General features: G+C 39.3%; 1 protein-coding gene across 3 annotated transcripts in view; it reads right to left on the reverse strand.

Moving 5' to 3' along the window:
* Positions 1 to 19,754, reverse strand: part of SYNJ2 (synaptojanin 2) — a 183,554-nt gene that overhangs the window by 54,245 nt on the left and 109,555 nt on the right. For all 3 annotated transcript variants that reach the window (XM_075203410.1, XM_075203409.1, XM_075203411.1), the window contains exons 12-16: positions 18,949 to 19,140; positions 17,792 to 17,876; positions 11,295 to 11,435; positions 9,777 to 9,969; positions 8,812 to 8,970 (exon numbers count right to left, since the gene is read on the reverse strand). In XM_075203410.1, coding sequence (XP_075059511.1) covers positions 8,812 to 8,970; positions 9,777 to 9,969; positions 11,295 to 11,435; positions 17,792 to 17,876; positions 18,949 to 19,140 — 770 coding nt within the window. The remainder of the gene's footprint in view (positions 1 to 8,811; positions 8,971 to 9,776; positions 9,970 to 11,294; positions 11,436 to 17,791; positions 17,877 to 18,948; positions 19,141 to 19,754) is intronic.

Genomic DNA, 19,754 nt, shown 5'->3' on the forward strand with positions numbered 1-19,754 from the left:
CCTGGAGCGCACCAACAATTTCTTGAGGATTTCTCTGTATGGCTCTTATCTTCAGACATCCCCACCATCATCCTGGGTGATTTCAACATCCCCATTGATAATCCACCTTCCAAAGCTGCATTCAAACCTCTCTAACCTCCTCCCTCGACCACAACCTGCAGGGTCCTTAACCTGCGGGGTCCCGACACTGCCGCTTTAAAGTAAGAAGTTACCTAGGTCTCACTGTTGAGTGACGCGGAAATCAAGTGCCGGAGAGGTCTGTCGTCGGAATTAGTTGCGGTGTGTATCATCCACCCATCGGAAATCTGCAGCGTCGCTTTGTAGGTAAGTCTGTTTATACTGATGTAGTTTTTTAAAAAAAATCTGTTTCTTTATAGGTATTGTTATTGTCGGGGTTGTGGTAATCGTTTTTACGATTACCACCGACTTTCAGCACCTATGTTTAGATCAATTGCTGCTTATCTGGATCCTGCAATGTTGGGGACCCTATTTGGAAAAAAAATAGGCACATGAAATTCAGAAAACTCCAACCAGCCCAGGCTTTAAATCAAAGGCACCTACGTTTAATAATTATGCCTCTCTCCAGCCTCAACATTAAAATAATAGTATTCACATATGATAAATAGATCTTTTTCTCTTCTACCAGCCCCAACATTAAATTAATGGTATGCACATTTAATAAATATACCTATTTCCCTCCCTCCAAACAGCCCGAGCAATAAATTAATAGCATTTATGTATAATAAATATAATCATTTCCCACAACCATCCCCAACCTTAAATAATTCATATTCACCTTTAATAAATAGCCCTCCTTTTCAAACTCAGCCCCACATTCAATCAATAGTCCCAAACCACCCCAGCAATAAAGGTCCCATCACTCCATCTTAAATTAATACACCCCACTATTAAATTAAATTGCCCCAACACCCCACAGATAAAATAGCATTCATTATAGAATTAGCCCCCACCTACACTCCATTAAATTAATAGCCTATCTCCGACCCCCATTATATTAAGCCCCCACTCCCATCAAACATTATATTAAGACTCCCTACTTGCTTACATCAAACATTATACAGTCATGGCCAAAAGGTTTGAAAAACAATTATTTTTCACAGTCTACTTCCTCAGTTTTTATGATGGCAATTTGCATATATGCCAGAATGTCATGAAGAGTGAACAGATGAAATGCAATTAATTTCCCTCTTTGCCATGACACTTTATCCCAAAAAACACATTTCCACTACATTTCAGCCCTGCCACAAAAGGACCAGCTGACATCCAGTCAGTGATTCTCTCGTTAACACAGGTGAGAGTGTTGATGAGGACAAGGCTGGAGATCACTCTGTCATGCTGATTGAGTTAAAATAACAAATTGGAAGCTTTAAAAGGAGGTTGGTGCTTGAAATCATTGTTCTTCCTCTGTTAACCATGGTCAGCTGCAAGGAAACACGCGCAGTCATCATTGTTTTGCACAAAAAGGGCTTCACAGGCAAGGATATAGTAAAATTGCACCTAAATCAAGGAGAGAAGTTCAACAGTTGTAAAGAAAGCATCAGGATGCCCAAGAATGTACAGCAAGCGCCAGGATAGTCTCCTAAGGTTCATTCAGCTGCGGGATCGGGGCACCACCAGTGCAGAGCTTGCTCAGGAATGGAAGCAGGCAGGTGTGAGTGCATCTGCAAGCACAGTGAGGTGAAGACTTTTGAAGGATGGCCTGGTGCCAGCAAAGAAGCCACTTCTCTCTGGGAAAAACAACAGGGACAGACTGATATTCTGCAAAAGGTACAGGGATTAGACTGCTGAGGACATTTTCTCTGATAAATCCCCTTTCAGATTGTTTGGGGCATCTGGAAAAACGCTTGTTCGAAGAAGGAAAGGTGAACGCAACCATCAGTCCTGTGTCATGCAAACAGTAAAGCATCCTGAGACTATTCATGTGTGGGGTTGCTTCTCAGCCAAGGGAGTGGGCTCACTTACAATTTTGCCTAAGAACACAGCCTGAACAAAGAATGGTAACAATACATCTTCCAAGAACAACTTCTCCCAACCATCCAAGAACGATGCCTTTTCCAGCATGATGGAGCACCTTGCAATAAGGCAAATGTGATAACTAAGTGGCTCGGGGATCAAAACATCGAAATTTTGGGGCCGTGGCCAGGAATCTCCCCAGACCTTGATCCTATTGAGAATTTGTGGTAAATCCGCAAGAGGTGGGTGGACAAACAAAACCCCACAAATTCTGACAAACTCCAAGAATGTGTGGCCATCAATCAGTATGTGGCCCAGAAGTTGATTGACAGCTTGCCAGGGCGAATTGCAGAGGTCTTCAAAAAGAAGGGTCAACTCTGCAAATATTGACTCTTTGCATAAACTTAATGCAATTGTCAATAAAAGCCTTTGACAGTTATGAAATGCTTATAATTTTACTTCAGTATACCATAGCAACATCTGACAAAAAGGTCTAAAAACAGTGAAGCAACAAACTTTGTGAAAACCAATATGTGTGTCATTCTCAAAACTTTTGGCCATGACTGTATTAAGACTCCCTCCTACATTTTAATAACATACCCCCCTCCCTCACACATTATATTAACATCCCCCCCTCATACATTATAATAACATACATCCCCCCCTTCTTCCCTCACACGTACCATTTTCCTTCTACGCTGTTTATGAGACTCTTCTGTCTGCCTCTGGTGCTGCTCTGGTCACATGGGACGGCACCTGTCATGTGGTGCACATCCCATGTGACTCCTGTTTCCGACAGGATAGGAGGAGGCTATACATTGGGGAAGGGTGAAGGAGGTTGGTCCCGGAGGAGGGCCAGCCACTACACTGTCCCACTTTGAGAGGATCTTGGACCTGACATAGGAAGTCCCGGGGTTTGTGCCCCCTCAAGCGGTAGCGCGCATGCACGTGCCGCCCAGTTGGGAAAAAAAATGTGCTGCCGGGAGGTGCTGCTGCTTGGGTGGACAGATCAGCCCATCTAGCCATCTGCCCTTCTGGCATTTGCCAGCAGTGCCAGATGACCAGTCCATCCCTGCTAACCTACAAAGCCATCAACAAAGCTGCACCAACATACATCTCCTCACTTGTCTCAAAATATCCCCCCAACTTGACAACTCCGTTATGCACAAGATCTGCATCTCTCATTCACTCTTATTACATCCTCCCATTCCCGGTTACAGAACTTTTTTCGGGCTGCTCCTACTCTATGGAATTCCCTCCCTTGCATAAAAAGAATTTCCTCTAGTCTTCAAATCTTCAAGCGTTCTCTGAAAACCCACCTCTTCAATCAAGCTTATAATATTCCTCAACCACCCTCTTAACCTCACTAGATTACCCTATTACCATCTGTTACACAATCCACACAAGATAGCAACCTTCTGACTAACATTGCTGTGTGAGTGGATCATATAGCATACTAATCCCTTTTTGTGTTCTTGTTTTCTTTTTACCTTTGCAATCTGGCTGGACCGAAATGCAATATGTAGACAATCTCATGTATCCAACTACCATTGTCCCATAGATTGTAAGCTTGCAAGCAGGGCTCTCTCACCTCTTTGTCTGTTTTACCCAGCTTGTTTATTACTGTGTTAGTCCCCAATTGCAAAGTGCTATAGAATATGTTGGCGCTATATTTAAATTCAATAACTTTAACAGCCGCACCCTGCCGCCAGAAGCTAAAAAAACACACATCTTACAATCATCTTTCCTACCTTTCTTCCTCCCTGCTTTTATTAGCTGGTGATATATCACCTAATCCAGGTCCCCCTCAATTCTCCCACACGCATATATCTGAAAACTACAGAAATCCAGCAAACCTTAAACGCATAACCTGTCTCCCATCTCTTCCAAAGTCCTTTAAATGCGCCCTTTGGAATGCACGTTCTGTTTGTAACAAACTTACCTCCATTCATGATCTCTTCCTCTCAAACAACCTCAACCTTCTAGCAATAACAGAAACATGGCTCACGCAATCAGACACTGCCTCACCTATAGCCCTTTCACATGGTGGTCTCCATTTCACCCACAACCCCAGACCGGGAGGCAGACAAGGACTACTTCTCTCCCCACAGTGCACAATCAGAGTTCTACCAAGTGTCCCATCACTCACGTTCACATCTTTTGAAGTACATGCTGTTAGGATTTTTAACCCATTCTCTATGCGTGTTGCTGTCATCTATCGCCCCCCCTGGTCCACACCAACAATTTCTTGAACACTTCTCTGCATGGCTCCCTCACTTCTTATCTACTGATATCCCCACCATCATCATGGGTGATTTTAACATCCCTATTTCTAATCCACGTTCCAATGCTGCTTCCAAACTACTCTCTCTAACCTCCTCACTTGACCTCTCCCAGTGGATTGAATCCGCTACTCATCAGGATGGCCACTGTCTTGATCTTGTTTTCTCTAGACTATGCTCAGTTTCTCATTTCCTTAACACTCCTTTCCCCCTCTCGGATCATCACCTTATTAGCTACTCACTCACCCCCAGTTCTTTACTCTCCCTAGTGTCAAACTCTTCCAAGCCTCCTCACAACCGCAGGAATTTCAACTCTATTGATTTTCAACAGTTTTCCACCTCTCTCCAACACCTTCTCTCCCCAAATTCTACATTCTCCTCCCCTGATATGGCAGTACCCCATTTTCATCAAACCGTAGCAACTGCCCTGGATCAAGTGGCTCCAGCGACACTACATACTCTGCGTATAATTCGTTGCCAACCGTGGCACACTACAGTAACACGAACTCTACAAAAACTTTCTCGTAAAGCAGAACGTCACTGGCGTAAATCTTGTGCCTCTAATGATTTCATCACATATACTGATATCTACCACTCCTATAGAAATGCTCTGGACACTGCTAAACAAGCGTACTTTCAATCTCTCATCTATGCTCAGGCTTCTAACGCCAAACGCCTTTTTAACACATTTAACTCTTTTCTGAATCATCCTGCCCCAAATCCTCCAACTAACATCAGTGCACAGGATCTTGCTTCCTATTTCAAGGACAAAATTGATAAGATCAGGCTTGAAATGGCATAATCTCCCTCGACAAGCAATCGGCTCAATTACTTTGTAGCACCCTCTGACACTCTCTCTTCATTTGATCCGACAAATGAAGAGGAAGTTTCTACTCTCTTCTCATCTTTCTACTCTACCTCCTGTCCTCTTGATCCCATTCCCTCACAAATTGATATGTCCCTGTCTCCTGTGCTCATTCCCCCTCTAACTAAAATCAGTAATCTATCTCTTTCTACTGGTATTTTCCCATCACTATTCAAGCATGCAGTGATTACTCACATTTAAAAAAACAGAATTCTGACCCTAACTCTCTCGTAAATTACCGCCCCATCTCCCAACTCCCACGCCCCTCCAAGTTTCTCGAGAGAATTGCCTACACTCGCCTCACACACTTTCTTACAGCAAACAACCTATTGGATCCTCTGCAGTCAGGCTTTCGCTCTCAACACTCCAGAGAGACTGCGCTGACCAAGGTTGTCAATGATTTGATCACAGCAAAAAATAATAACCATTACTCTCTTCTAATTCTCCTGGATCTCTCTGCTGCATTTGACACTGTTGACCACTCTCTCCTCATACAAACGCTACAATCCCTAGGTCTTGAAGGCACTGTCCTATCCTGGTTCTCGTCCTACCTATCTAATCACTCTTTCAGTGTTAATTTCTCTGGATCCACCTCTGCTCCACATCCTTTATCAGTTGGAGTACCACAAGGCTCAGTCCTAGGTCCTCTGCTATTCTCTATCTACACCACTTCTCTTGGAAAACTAATAAGCTCCTTTGGATTTCAGTATCATCTCTATGCGGATGATACACAAATTTATCTATCCTCTCCTGATCTTTCACCATCTGTGTTGTCTCGCGTTACTGACTGTCTTTCTGCCATTTCCTCTTGGATGTCTTCTCACCAACTCAAACTCAATCTTTCAAAAACTGAATTAATAATATTCCCACCCAAAAACAGAACCTTCCTGCCTGACATTTCTATTGATAACATGACCATAAATTCCACCCCACAAGCTCGTTGCCTAGGTGTAATCCTTGACTCACAACTGTCGTTTATTCCCCACATCAACTCTATATCTAAATCATGTTACATACACCTAAAGAACATTTCCAGAATACGCACATATCTGACACAACACACCGCAAAAACATTAATTCATGCACTCATCATCTCCCGCATCGACTATTGCATTCCCTCCTTACTGGTCTTCCAAAGTCAGACTTGAACCCCTACAATCTATTTTGCACGCAGCGGCTAGGTTGGTTTTCCTTACTAACGGTTATTCCTCTGCTGAGCCACTCTGTCAGTCTCTACATTGGCTGCCTGTATATCAACGAATCCAATATAAAATTCTTCTACTAAAATACAAGGGCATCAACAAAATTGCACCGACATACATTTCCTCACTTGTCTCGAAATATCTCCCTACTCGACACCTCTGTTCTGTCTCTCCTTCCCTCTCATCACATCCTCCCATTCTCGGTTACAGGATTTTTTCCGGGCTGCACCCACTTTGTGGAATTCCCTCCCACGCACAATAAGACTTTCCTCTAGTCTTCAAACCTTCAAGCGTTCACTGAAAACCCTTCTTTGATATTCCTCAACCACCATCTTAATTTCCCTAGATTACCCTATTACCATCCTCTACACTGCTAACGCAAGACAACAACCCTCTGACCAACACTGCAACACACACAGCCCACTCAATACTTTTACTTTTGCATTCTAGCTGGTCCATTGTGCAATATGATGTAGCACATGCCCTTGTGTTTCTAACTCCCATTGTCCTATAAATTGTAAGCTTGCGAGCAGGGTTCTCTTACCTCTCTGTCTGTATGTATTACCCAGTATTGTCTTATCCATGTTGTTCCCAATTGTAAAGCGCTACGGAATTTGCTGGCGCTATATAAATAAATGTTGATGATGATGATATAGTTTTGAATATTGTAATGTTCATGGTGAAACTAAAAATTTCCCTCAAATTTTCCACAACATAGCTGCCTCAGTGCTTCCTTCATGCAACACTTAAACCTTTACCTATAATAATAAACAGTACAGAATACTTTTCTTGTCATACTTGCCAAGCTCTTATCAGTTATGTTGCTTAGAAAGGTTATGTTGCTAATGTATGCATTTATTGCACTTCGTGACTCTCGCTACAAACCTTGCACTTAATGTTTTATTATTCACTAAGAAAATGACAAACCATCTAGTGGCATTATGTTGGTGCTACTTTCATACTATGCTAATGTGTCTGATTTGAATGAGAATGGTACACCAAGCAATGTTACAGTACATTACTTCTCTCTCTCTCTCTCCAGGGTAGAGAGTAAAATCCAGGTTGTGTCACAGTATAGCTTAGTTAGTTACCAGGTTATCATCAGCTACTTCAGCTCAACAACAGTTTTATAGATAACATCTCAAATTATACATTGATTTCTGGAGAAGGCCAGACTATTAATTCCCAACATAATTTTTATTTTAACCATTAAACAAATATCAAGCCATGTGAATATACAGTTCCTGTAAACAGTAGCTTGCAAAGGAGTACCCTTTGACATGGATATTTCAGTATAGGTGATCCTAAAAGACCAAGCTGACCCAATCTTAGAAGAGAGACTAATTACCCTGAGAAATTATGGAAATATTGAGATTTATAAGAATACAATTCATGCAGACTTTTTGCTCATATTAACAACTATTTACACATACACACGCTACTATTTCCCCAAGTAAACTGACCTTCTGTTATGTTCCACCTTCATAAAGGAGTGTTGAGCATAACATTTATACAGTACTATCTTCACAATGAAGCCCTTTACTGTGGACTTGGCAATATTGTGAAGCATATTGCTGAATAAACAATGATCATTAGGTATTTACAAATCTTAAAAAATAATAAAAGAAAAAATAGCCTATTTATAGAACATAAATAATGGAAATGAAAATGTAATATTCAAGTAAACACACTAGTCAGCATGAAAAACACATAAGATGTGTTTCTCTTTATAATCTTAACTTAGTAAGACAAAATATAATTATCTAGAACCGGATTTATTAAGGAAAGGAAAGCAAAGAAAATGAGTAACTTTGGACCTTGGTAAAACCATGTTGTATTGGAGGGGGAACTAAATTTAAAATGTGCAACCAATCAGATTCTAGCTGTCATGTTGTAGAATGTACTAAATAAATGATAACTAGAATCTGATTGGTTGCTAAAGGCAACATATCCACTTTTCAAACCAGCAGTTTAGTAAATATACCCCTTAATGTCAGTATAAAAATAAAGCTATCAAGTATTTGCATCCTACAGGAAAAAACAGCCAGTATTTTCCTCATGTGCAAAATAATACACTCATTTGCACCCCTTGCATTGCAACATGATTTTGCCAAGGTTCAAAGTTACTAATTTCTTTGCTTTCCTTTCCTTAATGAACCAGGACCCTAATGTTTGACTCTATGAAGCCTGCTATTAACCTCTAATTTTTGGCACACAATTTCTCACTGATCCCAAAACTCTTTGCTGAGTAATCCCTTTCCCCAGGTCATCCACAAGGTCTAATATTCTATTAGTATCCTACTGATAAATGTTCATTGGTATATATTTGCTTCTATGTGCTTGACGTTTCTCTATAGTCCTGACTGTAAGGAACTGAAAGATACAGTTAATATAACATATTTGCGCAGCCTAGATTTTAAAGTCATGCATTAAAAAGTGTAACAATTCTGTAACCTGGAAAGCTATTTTTCTTTAACGTAATACATACTTTTCCACAGGACTTTTGCAGTTGAAGTTGATCAAATTCAAACAGTTTTTTCCAGTCCTGACGTTTAATAAAATAGAAAACTTCTTCATATGTGAGATCTAACCGAAAATTAAAATCTCCACACCAGAATACATAATCATGTGAAAAAACATTTCTTCCCTGGAGCAAATAAAAAAACAGCGATAATGACTGGCATTGCAAGAATTGCAAACATGTAAATATCACAATGTCTAATTTTAGTATAATTCAATGTAAAAAAATAAATTTGTGATGTTGTATTATTTATTTATACAGTGTTATCTACATCATACTTACCAACTTTACAATGTATCCAGGAGCCTGCGGGGAAGGTGGGCGTCATGGGGGGCGGGCCTCCAAAATCCACGTAATTTTGGACCCGCCCTCGTGACGTCATGACGCAAAACGCGTCATTTGACAGCCGGGGATTCCTGGTGAACCGCGGCGTTTGTGACCTTTTTCTGCGCACTTCACTAGGATTTTGCCACACTCGCCCGGGAGTCTGGGAGACTCTCGCAAAATGCGGGAGTCTCCCAGACATTCCGGGAGAGTTGGCAAGTATGATCTACATTACTGCAGCTAATTGTGTTTTATGTTTTCCTTATTTTATTGGTGGCAAACATAACACAATACTAACACTATTCATTGCTATTTGGAAATACTATTTCTATTGCCTTTCTGTAAGGGATCAAAGAAAAGAGATGAATAACAAACTACCAAAACAGTCTATAAATAAAAAATTATTTCAGTTGCAATATAAAAAAAAAGGATAATTTTGCTGAGATCTGATGCATTGTTTAGTAAACATTCTTCTATCGCAAAACATAACTGAATTCCTGGTCCATAACACAGCTTGGCGGGTCTCTCCAATAAAACAAGGAAAAAGATAACTCAAAAATAAAAAAGTTCAGTCATCCGATGTCTGGATTGTACTACATATCACTCACCAAGGGGAAGCTTATTTTCTGGGTGATCTCTTTGTAATCCTCATTCCGTTCTTTTACCTGGGTTTGCCCAGCAGTAAAGTGACTACATATAAAGCAAAAACTTGTACTGTAGAACTGGAAGCGTATGGCCACTGCTCCTTTGTTCCCAGCTTTTCCTCCCATGCCAGTCTTAACAGTGTCCATAGCCAAATCTCTGTCAGAAAAATAACCGGACAGAAGTATACTGAGAAACTGGACTACTAACCATATACAGTAGTATGGGCTCACTATACATCCTGTTAAATTATTTTGCATCTGAAATTCCAGTCTACAGTTTACACATATTACAAAGCAAATATATAAATTGTGCATATTTTAAATCGAAAACTACTTACTGGGAATATATAGCAAATTTAAGAAGTATTTATAAGTAATAATAATAATAATAATAATAATAATGTTAACCTAACAAGATGATAATTTATTACAAGAGCCTTTGTGTCATGAAAGCTTGTAATATCTATAATATATACACAATATAATATAATCTTCAATAGCCATTAAAATTATTTGTGGACAAATGTTTTATTTTTTTTAAACTATAAAGTTCATCCTGCTTGTAGCCACATGGACCATAAATAATTTTACCTATCTGCTGCTACTGTTTCATTACACCCAATGTTCATTTCAATAGGTAAAAATAGGAATAGAGTTACAGAGTAACTAATCCAGTAGACTAACCTTTGGCTTGTTCTGGCATTATGTATTATGTGTCATACAATAGGCTCATTCCTCTGAAGTGCCTCCTGTGCTGAGTCCCTTTGGGCATGTTCATTGTCACGTACCTTTGTTTCTACACACTTGGCTCTGTATCCACTTTGGCACAACTAGTCATGCAACCCTCAATTATAATGGCTGGAAATTATGTTGGAGACAAGCCCCTCAAACATAGAGGTCAGTACTACGATGGCATATGTCCTTAACTACAATGACTTACACACCTTCACCTGAATATTATCATCTTCTGGTTGGGGGTTGTTATTAAACTGGAAGTGTGGTCAGCTAACTGCCCCATTATAGGTACTGTTCCATGGTTCCTGGGAGCAATACACTTCAGTGTCTGATTACCATTAATGACCAAGCTTTAATAAATGACTACATTTTTCTTTGCCGGCCCTGATTCTGCCTATTCACCCGACTATGCTTGCACTTTACCATTTCTCTTTGACAACCTGCAGGATATCTCTTCTGACCGGTCTAAAATCCGTTTATCCTGAAACCCATAAATCACTTTACCTCCCGAATTAGCCCCCCAAGAGGAATCAGGTCCATTCACAGCACCATGTATCCATTCATTTGTTTCCATAACAAATGCATGGTACTGTGCAGAAAATTTGCATTACCAACTTATCTCATCCAGAAATATAGTCACCTGTTTTTCTATTCAAAGTAGAAAATGTTGAAGTAATTATTAAATATTTACATATACTTCAATAACAAACAACACATGCGATATTAGCTGTTATAAAGATACACTACCTGATGAAAGGCATGTGATATGGCCTTACAAAAATAAACAGGCAGACTCCTACAAGTTGCCCGAAGGTCAACAATATGTATCGATGAGATCTGGAGATAGCCTTCTGTATCTGCTCAGCCCACATTTTCCTATTTGTTGTACTGTAAATAAATTGAATAGTATTCAAAAATTGTTAAATCATGCTACAGACATTTGTGCTGGTATGAGCATTAGATATATACACAGTACTATACCTAAAAATTGCTAATTTACACTTCTCATTTTCAGTGGTCATAAATTATGTCTTACCACGTCATTATTATTTTTTTATAATAAAGGGGCTGGTGTGTCAAAAAATGCAAAAGATTTAGAGCCATTGGCCCACACTATACTTAGCCTAATTTTCCAAATGATGTAAGATGTGTCTCTGTGATTCTTGAGGCATAAAGGATTGTCAGGAAATTTATTTCTGTGCTTTTCTTCTGTTATGTTTTTATATTTATTAATTTTGAACAATCTGCATATACACTCATGGGCAAAGGTTTTGAGAATGACACAAATATTATTTTTCACAAAGTCTGCTGCCTCAGTTTTTATGATGGCAATTTGCATATATTCCAGAATGTCATGAAGAGTGATCAGATGAATTGCAATTAATTCCTTATTTGCCAGGACAATGAACTTTATCCCAAAAACAACTGAAATCCACTGCATTTCAGCTCTGCCACAAAAGGACCAGCTGACATCAGGTCAGTGATTCTCTCGTTAACACAGATGAGAGTGTTAACGAGGACAAGGCTGGAGATCACTCTGTCATGCTGTTTGATTTAGAATAACAGACTGGAAGCTTTAAAAGGAGGTTGGTGCTTGAAATCATTGTTCTTCCTCTGTTAACTATAGTTAGCTGCAAGAAAACATGTGCTGTCATCATTGTTTCACACAAAAAGGGCTTCACAGGCAAGGATATTGCTGCTAGTAAACTTGCATCTAAATCAAACATTTATAGGATCATCAAGAATTTCAAGGAGAGAGGTTCAATAGTTGTGACAAAGGCTTCAATGCGCCCAAGAACATCCAGCAAGCGTCAGGACCGTCTCCTAAAGTTGATTCAGCTGGGCATCACCAATGTAGAGCTTGCACAGGAACTGCAGCAGGCAGGTGTGAGTGCATCTGCATGTACAGTGAGGCAAAGACTTTTGGAGGATGGCCTGATGTCAAGAAGCCACTTCTCTCTGGGAAAAACATCAGGGAGACTGATATTCTGCAAAAGCTACAGGGATTGTACTGCTGAGGACTGGGATAAAGTCATTTTCTCTGATGGAACCCCAGTCAGATTGTTTGGGGCAACTGAAAAAACGCTTGTCCGGAGAAGGAAAAGTGAGCACTACCATCAGTCCTGTGTCATGCCAACAGTAAAGCATCCAGAGACCATTAATGTGTGAGGTTGCCTCTCAGACAAGGGAGTGGGCTCACTCGCAATTTTGCCTAAGAACAAAGCCATGAATAAAGATTGGTACCAACACATCCTCCAATAGCAACTTCTCCCAAACATTCAAGAACAGTTTGGTGATGAACAATGCCTTTTCCAGCATGATGGAGCACCTTGCCATAAGGCAAAAGTGATAACTAAGTGGCTCAGGGATCAAAACATCTAAATTTTGGGTCCATGGCCAGGAAACTCCCCAGACGTTAATCCCATTGAGAACTTGTGGTCAATAATCAAGAGGCGGATGGACAAACAAAAACCCACAAATTCTGACAAACTCCAAGCATTGATTAGGCAAGAATGGGCGAACATCAGTCAGTATGTGGCCCTGAAGTTGATTGACAGCATGCCAGGGCGAATTGCAGAAGTCTTTAAAAAGAAGGGTCAACACTGCAAATATTGACTCTTTGCATAAACTTAATGGAATTGTCAATAAAAATGTGACACTTATGAAATGCTTGTAATTTTACTTCAGTATACCATAGCAACATCTGACAAAAAGGTCTAAATACACTGAAGCAGCAAACTTTGTGAAAACCAATACTTGTGTCATTCTCAAAACTTAAGGCCATGATTGTATTATTTTGGATTAATATTCGTTTTTTAATTTTAAAAAAATATATAGTATACTATATATTTGTCACGAGCCGCGGCGGTACGCCGCATCCTGGAGTGGATTAGCAGCCGCGCGCGTGCTTTAGTTTCTATGCTCTGTTATTATCCTTGTGGCATAGATGTAGGAGGGTGTAGGGACATCCTCCAACACCAGGGGGAGCTCTCATATGATTGAAACTGGTTAGTTTATATTTTTATACATGCTTCCTGGTTTATGTTATTACCTATGCTAGTTCTAGCTAGCAATTAATTAGCTGCCTCCTGAGGCTGATTGTCAGCCCTGTCCTCCTCTGTCCTGATTGGCTCTTAGTACTATTTAAGGCAGCGAGATCTGAGCCTCACTGTCGGTTATAGCTTCTCTCTTACAGTCTTGCTGACCTGCTCCTGCTTCCTAGTCCCTGTCCTGTGGATACTCTGTTTGATTCCCTGTGTATGACCCCCTGCTTGGATTATTGGACTCTGCCTGTTTTGCTTTTGACCCCTGACCTCGGCTTGTTTGTTGGATACGCTGTCTGCTGCCGGCCCTCGACCCTTGCCTGGACTTCACTCTGCTTTCCTGGGTTCTCCCCAGCCGGTACACATTTCACGACCCTCTGTCAGTCTGCGTCCAAGTCTGTCCCCATCACTATGGGCAACATTGAACACCAGACTTTCAGAGCAGACTGCTGTACTGGTTGGAGGGGTTTCTAACAATATTGTAATATACTGTATATTGTAGTAATATGTACATCTTCTCATTGTGAATGTTTGGATACAGGTGTAGCCTTGTAGAACAATTGTGCGCACATACACTAATAAGAACTATGAACGGAAAAGTATAGATATGCATGCCATAGAAGCGCAAGCAAAAGACAGAAGGAGGGAGACACCCATGTGACATCTGCAGCCTCCTTGCAGTAAGTCTGGGCTCCTATGTGATGTATTACCTGTCTGGAGGGTTGGTTGAGATTTAGTTTTAATTCAATATTTGTATATGTGACCAAAATTTGGGATTCTCATTGATTAGACTTAGGACCATCTAATTAGCAGAAGAACATTGCAAGTGGTGGTTGGCTTACACATATATTTGCAAATGTATGGAACTAAGACTGTTTATATTAGTATTTTACATGTAGCTTTAAAGTGTGGTATTTTTTGTGCCTTGAAAAGGAGTGAAAATAGTACCCTTTTACATGCACACTTCTAGAGAACTTATTGAGCATCTTGTGTTTATCAATATATACAGATAACTACCTACATCAGGTAAGTTGGTTGCATTATTAGTAAACCTATGTGTTGTTTATAACCATTTAGGATTTGTTGTCAGACAGGAGTGTGTTAGGAGTAGAGATGCGCAGGCTCGGTTTCCTTAAAACCGAACCCACCCGAACTTTGGGGTTCCGAGTACCGAGCCAACTCAGCTCGGTACTCTCGCGTCTATTTGGATTCCAAAACGAGGCATCAATAAATACCCATCTCCACAGCGATCTAGTGCCATTAGAGAGAGAGACAGAGAAGGGTTAGGTCAGAGTATAGAGCAGGCAAAGTGATAGAATAGAAATAGGAGGGGGGTAATCCTAATATACCAGTCATGCACTGTATTTTCTAATATACACCCAAAGAGAAGAGGTGCTTTGGTCATTTTTATTAATCTACAAGTCCTTGAAGGCGTTTTTTCTGAATTTACACTACAAAGTGTAGGGTCTAATATACACCCAAAGATGAGTGCTCAATTGCTAAGAGTCATTGATGAAGAGGAAGAAAAGCAGGCTTGTCTGTAGAATTTGCAGACAAATTCTACTGCGTTATATAGATAACATCCAAAGAGAAGAGCTTCATTGCTCCATTGCTAATTGTAATTGCTGAAATAGAAATTATAGGCCTGCCTGGCTTGGTCTAAATCTGCAGTTACATTTTATTGTACCATAGCTCATACAGAAACAGGAGGGGTGGCATTGTTCTTATCACTCTCCAGTCTCAGTCATGATTATACTAATCTTTCTACCACATGTACTAAAGTCTATGTTCAAATGCATACTGTTTTTAAGTCAGGGAAACAAAAATGTAAATAAAAATCTTGTACCTTTTTAAAGAAAAAAAACTCTCGAAAAAAAGTGAAAGTCTACTGTAGAAAAACATAAAATTACCAATATGCCATTCTACCCAAAATATTACCAGGCATACCAGCATCAGGTAGCTCCCTTTTCTTAGCTAGATTTCAGCCCCTACTGCAATCTATGCTGTCTTCATAATCACCCTCATCATTGTGTACATCTTCCTCAAACAATAGTAATTCATCCCCGCTGGAATCCACCATCATAGAAGTCTGTGTACTTTGATGAAATTGCCGATAATGGCCTTCCTCATGGAATTTGTAGTTCATTCTATGGCAGAGCTGTCACGATTTTTTGGCAATTCTTTTACAGCAGAGCAAATATCAAAATGTTGTGCTGACTCATCTGCATCACCACTGGGTGTCTTGGGAAAGCTAAGGTTTTTCCGAGAAGCAGTTGCCAGAGAAACTGAAGGAGTAGACGTCATTACAAGATGTTGATAGCTCTTGGATCCTGGCGAAGCGAATTAAGTCCTAAATCTACAATTACAATATAGTTAGCAGATTTACTTAGTTTTATTTCATCCGTAAAATTTTTCTAGCTGCTTCTCAAAAAGTATAATTAGGCAATCACTTGACTCAAGCTAACCGTGTCTGCACTCTCTTCACAGGTGACTACTTCGCTGGACTAAAGTACATTCCCCTCAAATGCAATTCTTCTTGCAGCTGCTGCATTCTCCTACATACTGTTGCAGAATCCCGAAAATTACCCTAAAATTTTTGAGACACAAACAGAATCTCCTGCATGTCATTGTCATTTTTTAAAAGTTCTGTAACACCAAGTTGATTGTGTGAGCAAAACAAGAAATGTGATGTAATTCCCCCTCCCGCAATGCTCTAACAATATTGGTGTCGTTATCAGAAATCACATATCCTCAGTAGAGACCAAGCAGGATTAGCTATGTTGCAATGACATCCCTTACTCTTTGTAACAGATTGTCAGCTGTATGCCTCTTAGTGAAGCCGGTGATACACAGAGTAGCTTACTTCGGAAAAATGTGACGTACTTGGGTACATGCTGCTGCTACATGCTGTTGGAGAATGGCGGTAAAGTCCAGAAATTTTTCTAGCCCCAGACAGCATCTACTGCACGTCCCTGTCATCATCCTCATCAGCAGCAGCTAATTATATAGCGCCAGTAATTGTGCTGCGCTGTACAGAGCAGATGAGAACTAAGCAGAAACCATTATTAGTTATGTTTAGTTATGTAGATAACTTATAACTATATCTTATAACTATGTTAGCTCACATAAGTCCCTACCTCATTTAACTTTGCCTTGATTACAGGTTTTTTTAATTTACCAAGAAAAATTGTGGTTTTTTACATTTTGGTTTCCCTCACTTTAAAAACACTATGCACCTAAGTCTTTAACATAGGCTTTAGCAGATGACATACAGGCGTTCCTATTATCAGGACTGGTGCCAGCAGCTGCTTGGTGCTCCTGGTCTGTTCTCGACTGATGTGAATCCATATCGATGGCACAGTACAATGTCATTACACTTTAAAGAACACTGCCAGGCCTATTAATAATGCTATGGCACAATACAATGTGAGTGGAGACTTTGAAAAATAAATTCAAGGCCGATTACTTTTGTTGAACCACTGAACACTGGCAACTATTTGGGGATGAGCTATGGCACAGTCTTTTGGGCAAAAGTATTTGAAAATCATATTGTGACCTGTGAGGCGCTAAAGATTGACTGGAAATGACTGGAAATTAGTGTTATTGAGGTTAATAATAATGTAGGTACAAAATAGTAACTAAATTATGTGATTTTCGCCCAACAAGTGGCATTTTGTCAAAAAAAGCAAACCAAAACCAAAACACGCAAGGGCGGTCTTGGCAAAACCAAAACCCGAAGGTAATCCAGATCCAAAACCAAAACCAAGGCATGGGGGTCAGTGAGCATCTCTAGTTAAGAGGCTGTGGTCTGAAAGACATAGTTTTTCTGACTGTGCTGACTGCAAACAATGAGCATTCTTCAATCCTGCCATGGTACAATTACCTGGGGAAATAGCCAACATATAATTATAGCACTGTGTGCAAAGCAGCTGCTTGAGCCTTATAATATGCAGGCACTTCTGAATCTCTATTTGCACCAAATGGCTGATGTTCCAGCCACAGGAATCAGTTACCTTTATCTAGAGTCACAAAGGTTAAATTGAGACTCACCACTGATGTGACATAATGTTAAAAAATAAAATAATTTGGTATATTCATATTTTCCCAATTTAAATATTAAACCAATTGTAGATCATACAAATCCCTTTAAAATTACTTTCATAAGTATTCCCTTTTTAAATTTTTGTTTAATTCACTGACCTGGCACTAACAATGTTTCCTGCATTCAGTTCAACCATTTCCTCAAATCCTATAGCAAAAATGTCTGGAGGGCTGCATTTATCACCTGAAAGACACACAAAAATGATTACTTCACTGTATAAACTTTATATTTTCCATATGTCAATCTAAACAAACCTTTAGAAATGACCATAATAAAGGAAAACACATTTTAAAAAAAAAGTATGCAGGAATCTTTAATGCTGTTATTTTATCAACAACAGAACTGTATTTCCTTTTTACGTATGTTTCACTAGGATGAGTGCACCTATTACTTTAGGTTTTGTTCTTTTATGTCTGTGTGTAAGGTATTCTAAATAACTTTCAGCAGTGCATGGCATGAACTCTGTACAAACTGTAGCCTCTCGAAAAGTACTGCAAGTGGCGGTAAAAAGACTGTGCGTGCAGAATAATGTTGAGTCCAAGGGACGGAAATGCTGTGTAATCTTTGTGTGGTGGCCTTAGCTGAGTGTAGGTACAATGATTTTATCTGTATTGCATTTTGCTGGGGGAGGCCAAAATCTATCGGCATTGCTGATAGATTGTTCATTATGATCACCTTTGTATTTGTAAGTATTTCTATTATAATATATTACTGTAAATGTAAAAGTATTTGCTTCTCTATTGACTTAAATGGATTCTTATAATCAGTAGCATCATCCTAAAACTATATATATAATGTTTGTCTATAAATGTGAACAAATGTAACTCATTTTCTTGGCAGGTGAGTGGTAAATCTTAGTTGGATGTTCAAACAATAATAGTGGCAGTAGAAATAATATAGAGGGAAGGTGGGCAGTTAAGTAAAACACAAAGCAGCATTGATCAATAATCTGAAATCAAGGATTAGGAGAAAACAGCAGTATGTATTAACAAAATATAATTTTGGTGGACATAAATAAAAATGTAATAAAGGCATAAGCAAAAAAATATTATTTAAATTAATGTTTTATCTATTGTAGCAGGGATAGAGATACCGCAAATACATTTTTGATTACTAGCTTTTAGATTTGGGGAAGGTGACTTTTCTGAGGATTATCACTCACATATGACCTGTGATATAAATGTGATGCTTAGGTTTTATCTTTTATTTTTTAAACTAAAATAAACTAAATCACACAGTGCCAATACACACTTACCCTGAAAATCAGGAATTCCAGATAGTTTTGGAGCATCTAGTAGCCAGTCTGTGAGTTCACTTGCACTAAGGATATTGCTCCGGAACTGCTTCCCACCATTTACATTCCAGGTTCCCACAGCAATACGGGTCCGTTTAAAATTTGTAAACTCAAACTGGCGTTCTGACATGGCTTTTAAAACAATAGGATTCACTGTGGTATGACACATATAATTGTTAGTTACTTATGTGGATAATATAGCTGTTTTTACTTCTGCTACTTATTTTTATGTGTCAACTTTTGTGCTTATTGATCCCCCTGTACTTAGGTATTTCCTCCATAAATAAGTACCCCCCCCCCCAGTGACTTCACCAATTTTGCAAGTGTTCCTTAAATGAATAACAGTCAGGGAAGGCAAAAACACATCTAAACATAATGAACACCTCATACAAGCAACATGGTTCCATATGCTGTATTACCGTTTTCAAGGTTAAATAAATGTAGGCCATACTGCATCTGTGTTTATACATTTCATTCAAACTAAAAAAGCAGTATCTATTTTTATCATCATGTTTACTAAGGTTGTCTACCTTGTATGTATCTGTTATTGTGATTGCTATGATTTCTATTTAACTTGCTCTTGTACATCTTCTGCCTGTATTTACACTACCATTTTGAGATTGTGGTTTTTACTAATGTGTTTATTTGCTTTCCATGATTTGTTTGCTGACTGTCTGTTGTTGTGGAATTTGTGGACCATACAAATAAACAATGATGATGATTATTTTAACATTGAAGTTTTCAAAGATTGTTGCTCACCGCAAAAA

This window comes from Mixophyes fleayi, chromosome 3 (assembly GCF_038048845.1).
Source record: "Mixophyes fleayi isolate aMixFle1 chromosome 3, aMixFle1.hap1, whole genome shotgun sequence".
NCBI lineage: Eukaryota > Metazoa > Chordata > Amphibia > Anura > Limnodynastidae > Mixophyes > Mixophyes fleayi.